General features: G+C 43.3%; 1 protein-coding gene across 6 annotated transcripts in view; it reads right to left on the bottom strand.

Moving 5' to 3' along the window:
* KANSL3 (KAT8 regulatory NSL complex subunit 3) overlaps positions 1-15,529 on the bottom strand; it is a 40,942-nt gene extending 25,413 nt beyond the window's left edge. For 3 of the 6 annotated variants that reach the window (XM_058534531.1, XM_058534533.1, XM_058534535.1), the window contains exons 1-5: positions 15,052-15,226; positions 14,172-14,436; positions 12,259-12,429; positions 2,769-2,859; positions 2,459-2,644 (exon numbers count right to left, since the gene is read on the bottom strand). In XM_058534531.1, the coding sequence (XP_058390514.1) occupies positions 2,459-2,644; positions 2,769-2,859; positions 12,259-12,429; positions 14,172-14,386 (663 nt within the window). In that variant the 5' untranslated portion in view covers positions 14,387-14,436; positions 15,052-15,226. Of the gene's footprint in view, positions 1-2,458; positions 2,645-2,768; positions 2,860-9,452; positions 9,518-12,258; positions 12,430-14,171; positions 14,437-15,051; positions 15,228-15,474 lie in introns of those variants that run through there. The other 3 variants (XM_058534532.1, XM_058534536.1, XM_058534534.1) reach the window with 3 other exon arrangements.
* Positions 15,530-16,188: the final 659 nt, after the last annotated feature.

Raw genomic sequence — 16,188 nt, 5'->3', positions numbered from 1 at the left:
ACCTCTGAAATGACAAAGCCTTGAAACTCACTTTCTGTCAATATAGAATACTTGGAAATAATCAATAACCACTTCTCTGCTTGGAGGTAGGCAGAACAAGCTTCCCTGATCTTCCCGGCATTGCATCACTCTCAACTGGCAATTGAGAGGCTAGGGTCTATACAATCTCTGCTCCCTTTACAATGGATCTATGGTACAAGTAGCTGGGCCAAGAGCATGATCCCATCCACCTGCATTCTCATCCAACAGGTACATTAAGTTTTGGGAAACAATCAAAGTATTTGTTGTGAATCTGACAGTCATGGGAAAATAAGAGTCTGATGGTAGAGGAACCACTGCTGAGAGCACAGCCTAGACTGGACAGTGCCTTACAGTCTGAGACCTTGCTGACTGGCACGCTAGTGTGTCGTCTGCCATTCCAGCTAACCCATACGATGACCTAGCAGCACGGCTGGGCAGCAAGTAACTGTGCAGACATGTGGAGTCCCCTCAGTGGTCTGTCCTGCTCATAAAACCCGGACACCATCTCATTTACTTGGAAACGTCCAGATAGTAACTTAAATGGGGAAGCAGTGCACTTCCTTATGAGGGAAATTACATCCAAGTCATGCTGGCCATGCAAAGTAAGGCAGAGCCACAAAGAAGAGGGACTCTGGGGACCACCGACAGGCATCCCCTAGAGTGTCTTCACCAATGTACTTTTACCACAGGCAGAATGCTGTGGAGAACATTTAAAATACTTCAAATACTCACAGGCCACCACTCTCTGCCAGGCACTTGTCTTGGCCCTTCACCCCACCTGTGCCCATGCCTGCCCACCATTCAGCTCCTGGGCCCAGGGATGCTACTGCAGAGGAGCAGTACAGGGGAAGTCTGGGACTATCTTTTCACCTGTCTCTTTCTCCACTAGAAAATAAGCTCCATCAGAGTAGGGAGCATTTCTGTTTTGCTCACTCCAGTGCCTGGCACAGTGTAGGCACAAAATAAGTATTTGTTGAATGAATAAATTAATGTCAAGTTTCCTACCATGCATACCATTAATGCATCTAGTCTTGAGTTTCTTCTTATTTCCGCACTAAACCAGTTTTACTTTTGCTTTCAAATGGTGTCCTTAACTTAAAAACAGGTAGGAAACAACAAGTCTGAAAATTTGGGAATATGGCTGAGGGAAGCTGTGGGTCAGGCAAATTACAGCAACAAAATGGGCCAGCTTCCTGCAAAGCAGAAGAAAGAAAAACTATTTAAAAAAAAAAAGTCAAGAACTGAATTAATCCAAGTTGTCTGAGGCCATTTTGTATTGGAGCAAAACACTCCAAAAATTTCAAGAACCCATAAAGGTACCACTTATATAATCATTAACAGTTACTGTCGGCTTACTGTGTGCCAAATTCTGCGTCAAGCATTCTATCTAAATTAACTCATTTTCACAAAAACCCTACCTAAGTATTATTACTAGCCATATTTTAGAGATGAGGAAACTGAGACACTAATCCATTACACAGATTACACAGCTAATTAGTGATCAAGATGAGATCAGCCAGGCAGTCTCAACCAGACCCTGTACTCTACCATATGAACACAGTCCAGTGCAATAACTGAAATCACAATGAACTGGAATCATGAAGAAAACAGTTTAATTTTGTGCAATATTGTCTAAGTAAGGAAGCAGGAAAATGTAATGATTCATTTTATAAAGAATTATTACAGTCAAAGTGTTGCTACTGAAGGCTCATCCCACGATGAGGAGAGACTGAGGAGTTATTGGACTTCCCCGCTCTGGAGCATCTTCGCACCCCCACCCCTGCACTCAGCACCAAAGGTCTGCTTCTTGCCCCCTTCTCAACACTCCTCTCTGGTAAATCCTTCTTCTTCTTTGTGATAATTCAATTTCTTTCTCACCTCACTTCAGAGGTGACTCAAACCACAAGCTATAGGGTTGTATAAGGTAAAAGTATACTCTGGTTTTCAGGCCCCATACCTCATTGTAGCGATAGCAGAGCTGAAGACGTTTATACCAAACAAAAACATGAAATGATACCATGTCTCCTATTTTTAAGAGCAAACCCATTAGCTTCAGTCATGCCCTCCAGGCCAACCAGGCAATGACCTTGCCCAACCCAACTTCTTCTTCTTTTTTTTTTTTTTGAGGAAGATTGGCCCTGTGCTAACATCTGTTGCCAATCTTCCTCTTTTTCTTTTTTCTCCCCAAAGCCCCAGTACATAGGTGTGTATCACAGTTGTAGAGTTGTAGCTCTTCTATGTGGGACACCGCCACAGCACGGCTTGATGAGTGGTGAGCAGGTCCACGCACAAGCTGCGAACCAGCGAACCCAGGGCCACGGACACGGAACCTGTGAACTTAACCGCCACGCCACAGGGCCAGCCCCCAGCCAACTTCTTGAACCCATAACGGAGGCTGGCCACCCAAGGACAGAGCAGACGCCAATCATAGCCTTACCTTCCCCTTCAGCGTCTGCAAAGCATCCAGGTAGGCTGCCAGCATGGGTAGACTCAAAGTCTCCACCAGGGTGGCATGCAGCCACTGGATCAGTTTGGTGTCCCAGCTCACACTTGCCAGAGCCTGCCGCACTCTCCTCGCACACTTGTCCACAGCAACACGGCGCAGCACTGGCTCATTGCAAGCCTGAAAGTGGAGTGATAAAGCATGAGGGTCGCCTTGTCAGGGATGGGGGGCGGGCAGCAAGTTAGTCAGCCAGTGAGGCCTGAACCAGGGAGAGCCCGCTGTGGGCAGATTTGCGGACTCTTACCCCCTCGTTGGCCAAGCGAGCAAGCCGGTCAGACTGCAAGGCTTTGAGGATCTTGTTGAACAGCTTGTTCTGGGCCACGGCCCAGCCAGTCCTATAAGAGAAACTCAGAGGAATTAAAGTCAAACCCTGGTGACACCTCCAGGCATGTACACTGTACACAGAAGATTATGCCATGTTTTTTGTTCCCACTGTGAAACACTGTAACTTGAAGTAGCTTAATCTAAGACCACTGAGCTAAAGCACAGGCCCTAGATTCTGGTCCCAATACCACCAGCGAGTCACCTCTGCACACATTTATATTAATACACCCACTATAAGTCAAAACCAGTCACGAATGAAGTCTTTTTAGTGTTAGCAAAGCTAATTATTGACCTAGTGACTAAAACGATTCATTAGTAAATAAAACCATGGCACCACTGCACAGACGTATTTGAATTTCACAAGTTTAATATTTCACACAAAAAGGCAGACAGGATGAGTAAACATTTTAATGTAATAAAACCTCAGACTAAGATAAGAGGCCTATTTAAATTAGCTTTAGGAACAAAAATACAGCAGAAATTTAACAAATGAAGTGCTATTCTCTCACTCCCTAATATTCCACCCCACACTAACCTCGCTCCCTTTTCCGTGTAGATTTTTTATATGTTTTCTGTATATCACATAATTAACAGATTTACTTTTGAATGGTCTACTCCATATAAGTTGACACTGTGACATCCCAGCCTGTGACACTGGCATACACCCTTCTACCTTGCTTGTGGACGGCTGTGTGTGTCCTCCTCCAAGGCAGCTGTAAACTCCCTGCGATTAGAAACCTATCCTGTTGCTCTTGTTCTCACTCATCACACCCAGCACAGTGGTGTGGAGCTTACTGAAGTCCCCCTTCCACGCCACTCCTGGCAATCTTAATTACTCTGATATCCCAACTCTGGCCAGTAATCTTCCTACAGATACTAAGAGAAAGGTAACAGAAGATGCCCAATTAATATTTGTTTACTAACTCTCCTTGCCATAAAACAAACTGGTGATTAAATTACCTTAAAAATTTTTTTTAAGTGGGTGCTAGACCCAAATGAGAACCTGGAAGGAGATAAAGATAGCATTTCAAATCAGTAGGGATAAAAAAAGGGCTGAGACAACCACTAGCCAATTGGAAAAAGAAAAGCTGGATCCCTGCACATCACTCTTTACATCTAAATAAAAATTTCAGGTGGAAAAGTTAAATATTAAAAAATAAAGTTACCAAAGTACTAGGAAAAAACAGTCATTAAAAAAAAATAAATCACAACTATATAAAACAGATTAAAAGCATTAAATATTGGAAGTAAATGACAAAAAAATAATATATATGTAACTATCTTAAAATGAGTACAGCCTTTCTAAGCATGACCTAAAACCTAGAAGCCATAAAAGGAATAAAGATACATAAAAATTTCAAACTTTTGTAAAGAAAAAAATAAAGTATCATAAAGTCAAAACACAATGGAAAAATAACAACCATTTCTTTAAAATAGAGAAAGCCTCTAGAAAATTATTAAGAAAAAAACAAAATACTCAAAACAAAAACGATGGGCAAAGAACATGAACAGGCAGTTCACAAAAGAAGGTATAGTCAACCTCCTTCAAAATGAAACATACAAATTAAAGTAATAAAATATTATTTTTCACCTATCAAATGGGTAAAAATTAAGAAGTTTAATAGTACTATGTGTTGTGAGAGTGTAAGAAAATAGGTCCATCTATACTTTGTTGATGGAAATATAAATTAGTAAAACCTTTGGAAAGTCAATTTGGAAAATCAACTTTGGAAAAATTCAATCAAAAAACCTAAGTCAGGGCTGGGCCCATGGCTTAGCAGTTAAGTCCGCGCGCTCCACTGCTGGAGGCCCAGGGTTCGGCTCCCGGGTGCGCACCAACACACCGCTTCTCCGGCCATGCTGAGGCCGCGTCCCACATACAGCAACTAGGAAAATGTGCAGCTATGACATACAACTATCTACTGGGGCTTTGGGGGAAAAAATAAATAAATAAATAAATAAATAAAAAATAAAATAAAACCTAAGTCAGATTATGTCACTGCTCAAAGCCCTTCCGTGACCCCATTTCAATCAGTTAAAAACCAAAGTCCTTCAGAGAGAACAGTTTAGTGGTTACCAGGGGGAAGTGGGCTGGGGGTGGGCACAAGGGGGAAGGGGCACATTTATATGGTGACTCACAAATAATAACGTACAACTGAAATTTCACAATGTTATAAACTACTATTACCTCAATAGAAAAAAAAAAAGCCAAGCCAAAGTCCTTGCAATGGGCTGTTTGGACCCCACTGTCCCTCCAACCTCATCGTCCATGACTGCCCCCGGCTTATAAAGTGCTTCACCACGTCACCCCCTGACCCCCTACCCCCACCACACACACATCCTGCATACTCCCACATCATGGACTGGGCCCTTGTCATCCACTCCTCTACTTGAAACAAGGGGTCCCTCTCCAATCTCTTTTAGGTCTTGGCTCAAATGCCACCTTATACTGAGGCTTCCCCTGACTAACCCCTATTTTAAACTGCCAACACCCTACTCCCACCCCGGATTACCCTCTCCCTCTTTCCAGCTGTATCACCACTTTGCATTCTATCCATTTTATTTGTTTGTTTTAGTCTGTCTCCCTCTGCTAGAATGTAAAGGCCGAGACGGCAGGAACTTGCGTCCATTTTTGTTCAAGTGCTACATCCCCAGCACATAAAATAGTGTCTGACACACAGTAGGGACGTGAACATCTGCTGAATAAATCAATGGAAGAGTTGTGTGCCACTACATTCTAAGTCCTGTAAACAGTGGAGTACAAATTCAAAGCCTCACCCTCCCCACCACACTAAACACAGGGGTACTGAGCAGCAGGGACACTGAAACAGCATTTAGGCTCAACTGTAAACTGAGTCTTCACCATACCGGGGGGGTCAAACTGCAGGGAAGCTGCCTGAAACAACTTCAACAATCTCAATCTCTCTTACTTTATAACAGACTAGTAACCTTTCCATCACACCCCACTAACACGATACCCTATTTTCTACAAGTCATCTCTCTAAGAACACCAATAACATGGCCCAGTAAACACAAAGATGGAGGACAAATTACCCTTTGTTATTCACTTTGCACAACCATCCCACTCTCCTTGGAAAGAGTAAATACCCTCTAGAAAGGAGGAAAATGGTCCAACTTCTTCTCTTGTAAAATAAAATCTCCATCTACTGCATCTCCAATTTTACAACTGACCACAGTTACACAGTCCAGGAGAACACTAACTAGCGCCAGAACTCTAACCAGCTCTGTAGGATAGAGCTGGCTGTGTGCCCTCAGCCTCCTTGACTGCAAAATGGACATGGACTGGATGATCTATAAGGTTCCTTCTAGCAATAAAAAATTCAGCTATGATTAGCGATGGGAGAAAAAGTTACAAGAGAGCAGCTGAAGTCCATGATCACAGAATTCTTCAGAAGTAACCTCTATCTTCAGTAGCTTTCCTTGCCACAGCTAAACCCCTTCTTAACCTCCAAAGCCTCCCACCCTTTTGTAACCCTCACACAGGGTACTAAAAGCAGTCGTAGGTTTCTTGGAATTGTCCTTTTTCTTATTTTCTCCTAGTTCTCTTGGTTTAATTCCTGCTACTTCATCAGGATCCAATCAGTTTTTGTTGTGATTTGACATGCAGAGAGATTCTGGACCTGGGAGGCCGGGAGTGGAAGCTTCAACTCAATGTTGGGACACAGACTACTTTGGGACCAGAAAGGCTTGTGCGGAACAGCAGCTCCAGCCCACTGGTTTTGAATCTCGTTTTCCTTCACATTGTTAAATTACACAACACACTCACACGAGTAGCATCTCTCTTATGTATAGTGATCCTCAGGTGGGCTTAGGGATTTGGCGGTGGTGGTAGGAGACAGAGGATATTCACAGGTAGTTTTAAAAAGCTCTCTGGAAATACATGGATATATCTCCATATTACACACCTCTCTGTTTTTAATGGCTGGTTCTACTCTATCAGTGGGCATTTAGGTTGTGTCTCTTTCACTGTTATTATAAACAATTGCCGTGACCACCCCTCCTTTCCCCACCAATACACACATCCACACATCTATCTACATCTCTATACGGTCATGCAAGTATCTCTGTAGGATAAATTTCTTAAAGTGGAAATGAAAGACCAAAAGCTATCTGTTAAAATTTTCGAACTGCCAGTTCTGTGAAAATAATATATATAAAGAACCCGCCACATCTTGAGAGCAGTATTACACTGCAGCCTTACCCCCAGCAATAATGCTCATTGATAATCAAACAGGTTAAGCAACGAATACAATTTCTTCATGTTCAACAATCTCTTGAGCTTTCTCAAAGCCTACTGATCACGTTGCAAACTTTAATTCCAAGGACAGAGAATGAGGTAGAACTTATTTATGAGGCACCAACAGCATTTCCAAAATTATCCCATTCTTTATTTTATAACAGGATGTTTTCTCTATTTGTTTTTCTTACTGTATATTTATTCTGAAACCCAAAATGATGGGAGCAAGGAAAATGATGTGAACAAAATGGGAGGGGGGCTAGAAAGCTATTTAGAAATTACTACCATACACCAATGACAGCTGAAATTAAATTGAAAAACCACAATGTTGAGAGTCTAGAATCCCAGAAAAAGTTCTTAGGATTGTTGCTGGATATATAACAAAGTGATTCCAAGAATTGAAACATGTTCTCTATATTTTGTCAGCTTCGTGGGAGGTTGGAAAATTAAGTGGGCAGAAAAAAAAATGATCTAACCCGAGATTAAGATAAAGAGCATGCAAAAGATATAATTAAGGAAAATTTTAAAAACAGGAGACAGAATTTTAAACACAAGTCTAAACAGTCAAATAGCTGATGGGAACTGTGGTGAGTCAATGTGCTCCCCCCATCTAAACCTATTCAATTTTCATGAGCGCAAAAATGCCTTTTCTTCATTTCTTAGATGAGCTCAAATAATCTTATGTTCTCCATGCTCCGACTGAACCTGAATGATGGTCTGACCTCTGGTTCATCTTATCCAAAGTACCCAAAAAGTCACACTGGTCCTAGAAAAGCCTGATATTTTCAAAGTTAATTATTCTTTCTCTGATATTGTCAAAGGTAATTATTTTTTCTCCGATATTGTTTCAAGGGAGACTAATTCAATATCAAAATATCTAAAAGATTTTTTTTTAACCAGAAGTCAAACAGGGAGAGACAAAGAACATCAGAGAGACGGAACAGGTCACACTTACTTTTCCAGATTATAAAGATTCTTTACTTAAACACCAGGAAAGAGAAAGGAAGGAAGGAAAGAGAGGGTGGGGGGAAGAACACCAGGAGAAAGGAAGGAAGGGGAAGGGGGGGGTAGGAAAGAGGGAAAATAAACAACTCAAAGATCTTGGACTCACAATGTCAAACATCCAACCCAAGATTAATACGTAGATAGATACATACAACATTGAGAAATATAATTAGAGCAAATCTAAAAAAGGAGAATGGGTTTTTTTGACTGAATTCAGTTCTGATTTCTAAGATAAGATAACCTGCTTTCCGACTCTAGATTCTTTTACTGAAATGTTGGAAATGTCCAAAAATCCATTTGAGCAATGCTGAGAAGTATCATGTGTCAGGAGTATTTTGTTAAATGTCTTTCAAAAGCTGTACATTTAATTAAACTTGGCATTTGACAAATATCTGGGGGAAAAAAAGCAGGTCCAACTTCTTCAAGACAACATCAGCACACCAGCAAACGTGAATCACTTTCAAAGGCTCTCCACGTCACTGCCTTGGCATGCAGACACAAGAACATGTTCTAGACCAGTGGTCAGCAAACTGTTTCTATAACGGACTGGATAGGAAATATTTTAGAGTTTGTGGCCAAACGGTCTCTGTCACAACTATTCAACTCTGCAGCTGTAGTGCAAAAGCAGCCACAGACAATACGTAAATGAATGGGCATGACTGTGTTCCAATAAAACTGTATTTATCGACACTGAAATCTGAATTTCATGTGTCTTCTTTCAATTTTTTTCCAACCACTTAAAAATGTGAAGACCATTCTTAGCTCATGGGCCATACAAAAACAAGCAATGGGCCAGATTTGCCGCATGGGCCACAGTTTGCCAACCCCTGATCTAGACAATTAAATCAGGCAGAGAGGGATATTTAAACTATTTCACAAAATATCAGGCTTTACCAGAGAAAGTCAGAGTCAGTTGGGGGGAGGGCCTTCATTTTCTATACTCAGAAAGTTATCTGAAGGTGGTTTCTACTGAAATAATTCAAGAGGGGGAAAAAGTGCACTAACAAAGAAAATTAAGTTTCTTACTCCACTGATAGATCATTTAAGTTCTCTGAGGAAAAAAGATTTCTAGGGAGCTGTCCTACAGTTCATGAGTTCTTGATGTGGGAAACTGTAATTTTACATGATTTTATACAGGAAGAAAAGAAGCAGCAATTTAACAATCAAGTCAAGGGAAAGAATGGCAACCAGACGATTATAATCAGAGCAGAGCACACCGCAAGCTCCCAACAGGCTGCAGATCCATAATTCAGGGACAAGGTCATAAAATGGTGACCTCCGAAACTGAAGCCAATAAGTATCATCAAATAATGAAATTAGCTGTGTGTAAAAGTGACCTACCTGAAGAGATGGTTTGTAAGCCTGTTGCTAATGAGAGAAGGACGCCTCCAAAATCTCATCAGACACTAAAAAACAAATAATCTGAGATAAACTGAGCACTAATTAAGCGTATCAATCTGTGGCAATGTCATAACAGAAGGATGGAGGTCCACATGGAGAAAGACAAGCCAAAGATAAGAACCTGTCAGTGTTTCTCTGCAGGGCTGGGCAGGTGAGGGTGTCCCCTGGCATATGCGGTGGTCCCATCTTGCTTTGAGGAAAGATGGGTGCATCCAGCTACCCTATTGAAGGAGGGTGCCTCCTGTGCAGACTCTCCTCTCGCCATCCACTTCTGGAATAGAATGGCTTCCCAGACTCTCCTACTGAGAATCAATGCTGTGGCCAGGCCACCCTAGTGTCTTATCTGCCTTGCAGTTATATCTCTCCTTATAAATTAAGAAACTGGTATTCATATGTATTATTAAGCCTCTGATAACTTTGGTAAGTATGAAGAGTCCCCCAAAATCTCTTGATCATGACCATGGGTGAACTGATAAAAAACTCCATGCAGTTCTCCCATGCAGTTTCTGAAATTGCAAAATGAGAACAAGGCAATCAATAAACACCACAAAGGGACACACACAACTCTGTGAGGTCACCTTGTTCAGCCACCACTAACTGGTCTCTCTTTTTACTGCCCTTAAACAGAGGGTACAGTAGTTGAGAACACTAGGCTCTGGAGTCAGACTGCTTGCTTTGAACAAATCCCTGCTCCATCACTTCCTAACTTAGGTTTCTTAAACTCCCTGAGCTCAAGTTTCTTCACCATGTAAAACAGACATGAAGATGGGATATACCTCAAGAGTTACTGAGAGGATTAAAAAGAGAGAATGCATATGAAGCACTTGGCACAATGCCTGGCACCTAGAAAGCACCCAATAAACGGTAGTTCTTTTTGTTACTACCACTGTCACTATTTTTATTATTATTAACTGTAACAATGATGATAAACCGTTTTGCTGAATTCATGGACCCTAGCAATACTCCAGTAGTTGATCTTCATTTGCAGCAGAGTTTTCCTCTTTATCTGAAGCTCTGGAGAGCATTTCTCCCTCTTAGGGCACAACATTAATTCCAATTCAAGACTTCAAACAACTTTTTCACAAGCTCTTCAACCAAGGTGCAGAACTGTTCGCCCATCAACAGCTAATACACCTTGATCTCATAAGCATACCTGCTCAATCTTGTTCCCTGCTTCCAACCAGACTCATAAATCATGCCAATTGCCTCAAACTTTCCTACCCTTCTTCCTACCAAATTACCCCTTTCTCTTCTGTTATTATAAAATAAGAGCTCTCCAACATTACAGCAAGTTTACCACCTACCAACTCCTGATGTAAGGATTTTAACATTCCCTTACACATAGTGGATAAATATATAGAGAAAGAACCATCAGGGAAATGCAGATTAAAACCACAATGAGATGTCACTTCACACCCATTAGAATAGTCATAATAAAAAAAAAAAAGACAGACAATAACATGTGTTAGCAAAGATGTGGAGAAACTGGAACTCTCATACACCGCTGGTGGGGATATAAAATGGTGCAGCCCCTTTGGAAAACAGTCTGGAAATTCCTCAAAAGTTAAACATAGAGTAACCATATGACCCAGCAATTCTATGCCTAGGTATATATGCAAGAGAACCGAAAACATATGTCCACACAAAAACAAGTACATGAATGTTCATAGCAGCATTATTCACAATAACCAAAAAAATGTTAAAAATCCAAATGTCTATCAATAGATGAATGGATAAAGAAAATGTGGTATGTCCACACAATGGAATATCATTCAGCAATAGAAAGGAATGAAGTACTGATACATGCTACCACATGGATGAACCACGAAAACATTCTGCTAAGTGAAGGAAGCCCATCACAGACCACATATTGTATGATTCCATTTATATGAAATGTCCAGAATAGGCAAATTTAGAGAGACAGAAAGTAGACTGGTGGTTGCCAGGGGTTGGAGGGTTGGGACGAAATGGGAAGTGACTTAATAGGTACAGAGTTTCTTTTTGGGGTAATGAAAATGTTCATCAAATTGACTGTGGTGATGAATCTACTAAAAACATACATTGATTGTACACATTAAATAGGTGAATTGTATGGCATGTAAGTTTTATCTTCATAAAGTTGTTGTGCAATAAGTAAAAGATAAATAAATGTTTGCCAAATGAATGACAAATGACCTGAAGAGGAGTACTGAGGCCCCCAGGGTCAGTAGGAAGCATGGGAACAAAACTAGCCACAAACTCATGAAAATGGGCTGAAGTGTTCCTTCAAAACTACCGACTGAAAATCTGTTTTTAAAAGTCACTCAAATCAAACATGTGTTAGCTTTTCATACGACTCCCCATTTTCATTACCCTAGTTATAGACCATATAAATACAGCATCTTACAAATGTACATTTATCTAATGGTTTGGGGTTTTTTTTTGTAGTCTGGGTAACTCCCATATCATAATCAGCTAGCTACAGAGCTAGTCATACCGACAGGTCATTTATTTACTGAATAAACATTTATTATATGCCTACTATGTGCCAGGCAGTGTCCTAGGTGTCAAGGATGCAAAGATGGGTGAGACACAAGCCCTCCTCTCAAGGAGCTGACAGTTATAATGCAGAGAGGAGAATATTCTGACTTGTGTGGCTGCAAGTGAAATAAACTCCTAATAAATGTGTTTCGATGATGATGATACAAAACATTTACAGTGCGGTGACCATTAACCCAGCAGTGATCAGTCCTGAGGAGCCGCCTACCTGTTGACATGCTCCTCCCAGTCCTCTGGTGGGGGAGGGGCATCCGCATCAGTCCTGGCGAAGATGACATGCCGTTCACACTCGTTCATCACGCTGCGTGCCTTCTGATTGTCGTACAGCGGCACAGGGGTTGCCGTGACTGTCTCCACGTCTATTGGGACGTCTGATTCACTGTAAACAGGTGAACAAATAGGACCAGGCCACACGTACTTCACACAACACACGTGTTTAACAATCATCGGCTTGCCAAAAAAAAGTCTCTTTAATATAATCAAGAAGAAAATTATGATCCAAAGTCATCTTTCCCACACTTGTCTAGACCTCTGCCCTCTGACATACTGGTATGTGCAAGGGGAACACAGAGTCATTTTAAAATGAGTCTATGCAAAAAATGACATAAAGCTATTTTTCAAAAAGGACAAATATATTCCGCAAGCAAATAGCTGACTGCCTAAATGTGCTTCCTAGTACAATAACTATAACCCACATGCAACCATTTAAATTAATATAAATTAAATAGAATTAAAAATCCCGTTCCTCAGTCACACTAGCCACATGTCAAGTGCTCAACAGAAATATGTGGCTAGTGACTACCATATTGGACAGCACAGATACAGAACATTTCTACCACTGCAGAGAGTTCTGTTGGACAGTGCTGGTCTAGAGTTTCAAATTATTCATACAAACTTTCCCTTTCATTAGCAAGCCAACTGATAGTTAATTATATGCTGTAAAAGCCTATGATTGTCTAAGAAGATCACCTGGAAGGTAGACACCTTAGCTATTTAACTCACTGGGTAAGGAGCCTAGAACAGAAACAAGTGGAAATGGACATCTGAAGGATCTTTCATATTTTAAAATGTTGTTAAGGAAATCCTATTGCTATAAGGGTTCTTAACTGTACCAACTTTGTGACTGAAAATATTATGCCAGACAAACTGATCTACTGGCTGTCTACCAAACATCACTTTAACTTTTTGACCTCGATGATCTTATTGCATCCACTCCCAACAGCTGGGATAATTACATCATTATGAAATGAAGTGAAATAATGTGTAGCTAGATTTGGTGGTGGGTGAAAGAGCTGATTATCTTCTCTGGACCAGACACCGGGCTAGGTGCCTGGACCTGTATGCCTAAAACAGAACTCTTGATTTCACCATTCCAAATCTATCCTCTACCAGTCCTCCCCCACTTATGGCACCACCCAGCAGCTCAAGCCAGAAATCTAAGATCCTTCAACAACTTCTTACCACTTCTTACATGAGGTAGCTTCTGTTAACTTCTCCCCTAGCTCCCACTGACAGCCCCACTGCAACCATATTCCAGACACAGTGGCCTAAAAAGAGTTCCTAGAACATGGCCAACTCCCACTTTCAGGGCCCATATATGCAGACAGAATACAAGAGAAAATAAGTTTCTAAGTACTGAAATGACCAAGTCTACAGAATCTCACTTTAAGAAAATATCATGAGATATGAACACAGGACTTTCAGCGTTAGCAAGAAGCTACTACATAACTAAGAGAAAAAGATTTCAAATTCTATTTAAAGGAGCTCTTCAGCTATACCCTCGACCAGAGGCATCAAGATTATGCTGGATTATTCCCTGAAGTCACAGATCCCAGGCCCTGCACAACCAAAAAAGCCAACAAAATGCTGCCCTCATTAGGAAATGAAACAAAAGTACTATTCTACATGTGTTAAAAAATCTTGCTTTCCTAACGCCTTAGATGACTTGAATGCAGATGTCCACCTATAGGCCCGATATCCTCATGCTGCTTAAGAGATGCCTGAATTAAACATTCAAGCCCCCCATATAATCTCCCACAATAACACCCTCTCTAATTCCCACCCTCTGACCACTGCCCAATTAGTGCAACGGCAACCCTTAGGAGAGAAGCCCAAACTCACATGGTACTTTCGTGCTGCCTCCGGGGAGTGACAAAGAGCATACGGGTGGGGCGGGCACTACTGGCATCTGGGTGGGCACTCCATGGCTTGGCATAGCTATGATCCAGAAAAACCAGGTCCAGCTCCCGTTCGTGCACTGACAGCTGGAACAGCAACGAGGTGCCCATGCGCCGCGCTGAAGTCTGGAAGTCCCTCTCCCCACCCCGGTGTGCCATGTCAGCAGAGGGGCAGCAGGTCAGAGAATGGGTAACTGCATGCTAGTCACCTGCAGTGAAAAGTTTCAGTTTACGGCAATTTAAACAGTCTTCCAACCTAGAACATCTAACAAGCTTCTTACTTTTGTGACCTTCTATCATTCATAATTGAATACCCATTACACAGCACATCCTTGGCCCCCCACAGGGAGGGATCCCAGAGTCCCCAGACCACCACCAAAAAGGCTATGGCACCATGAATTCCTCCACATTCAATCTCTACAAAATTCGTTAACTGGAAAGCTGAGCGGCTCCACTGTTCCGAAAGGCCTGGCACGGACAGGTACCACACTTGCTTGGCCAGCGCCACAATTTTCTATGCGGGCGGGAAGGGTTTTGGGAAACAAGAGGAATCACAAATAGTAATTCTTCCAACGCTAAGGGTCTCGATTGCTTCTCCGCCTTCTCTACAGCTCCACAGGGACATCGCTGCAGCCAGAGCGCGAGCACCCGTCACTGCAGGGCAGCGTGGGCCTCAAGGAAGCCCTGGAAGTCTCTTGTTCCATGTTCAATAAAAGTTTTGCAACTACTTCAGAATACTCTGGAGTTTTTAAATATACACACAGGAGAGCTCCTCCCCAAAGCCTGTAACAAAACACTATCCCAGGAAGACCTCGCTCCCTCACCCTGGGGCGGGATCGCCCGGGCAAACCGCCCGGTACTCCAGGGACCCCTCGGGGGTCTCGCCACGGAACCTCAAAACGGCCCCTCTAGTTGGCATGGCTCGTAATTCGCACTTTACAGACGAAGGCGCCGGCTCGAGGGGATGAAGGGACTTGGCCAAGGTCACCGAGAGTTCGCGACGAGGAGGAGCCGCCTCGCACCCGCCTCCCGCCCGCCCGGGCCCGGCTCGGCGCCCGCGTCCCGGCGGCCCAAGTCCGCCCCCCGCCCAGCACGCCCGCCCGACCCCGGCCGCCCGACCCCGGGCTCAGCTCCCGGTCCCCGCATGCCCCGGCAGTCCTGCGGCCCTCGCCGAGCCCCCCGCCCGCTCCGACCCGGGCCGCCACCCCCACGGCCCGCCACCCAGCCGGGGCCCACCCTGCCCTCACCCGCAATCTTCGGGCCGCGCGCTCGACCCGGGCCGGACCCCTGCGCGCGTGCGCGCTACCGCCTCCACGCCCCGGCGCTCCGGGCGCCGAGCAAAACGCGGACGCGGATCACAGCCTGGGACGGGAGGAGCAGTGAGCGGCAAAACCCGGAAAGGATGCAACTGCGGCCACGTAGGCGGGAGGAGGAGAGTCGGCAACGGGCGCGGGTCTCGGAGGCAGCAAGTCAGCGCAGAGTTCCGAGTGTCTGCCTCCTGCATTTTCAGCAGGGAAAGCGAGGGCAAAGGAGGAGGCCGGCTTGTGAAGCTGCGGTTCTCGCTGTCCCCGCTGCATTGTTCCTTTGCCCGGTGCCCGGCCAGGGGCGGGAGGGCGCGCAACCGACTTTCCACCTCCGCCAGAGCAGGCCCCCCTGAATGTGCTCGTTAAGAATTTACTCTTAAGAAATGACCACAATAAAAATTAAAATAAAGTTAAAAATAAAAGGTTGCTGTGAGCCTAAAACTGCTCTAAAAATAAAGTGTATTAAAAATAAATAAAATGAAAAGAAACATTTATCCAGAGCTTTCCCAAGTGGTGTTGGTCCCTGCAGAGATGAATCCAGACCAGAGCCTGCAGTTATGGAGTTTAAGGAATAAAGGGAAGGCAGTGCCACTCAAGGCAGAGAGCAGGCTTGGGGGCTTGGAATCTCGGCTCCAACACTTAACTCCCTGGCATTGT

This window comes from Diceros bicornis, chromosome 40, assembly GCF_020826845.1.
Source record: "Diceros bicornis minor isolate mBicDic1 chromosome 40, mDicBic1.mat.cur, whole genome shotgun sequence".
Classification (NCBI taxonomy): domain Eukaryota; kingdom Metazoa; phylum Chordata; class Mammalia; order Perissodactyla; family Rhinocerotidae; genus Diceros; species Diceros bicornis.
The sequence above is the reverse complement of the archived record's forward strand: the minus strand, read 5'-3'. Positions and strand labels throughout refer to the sequence as shown.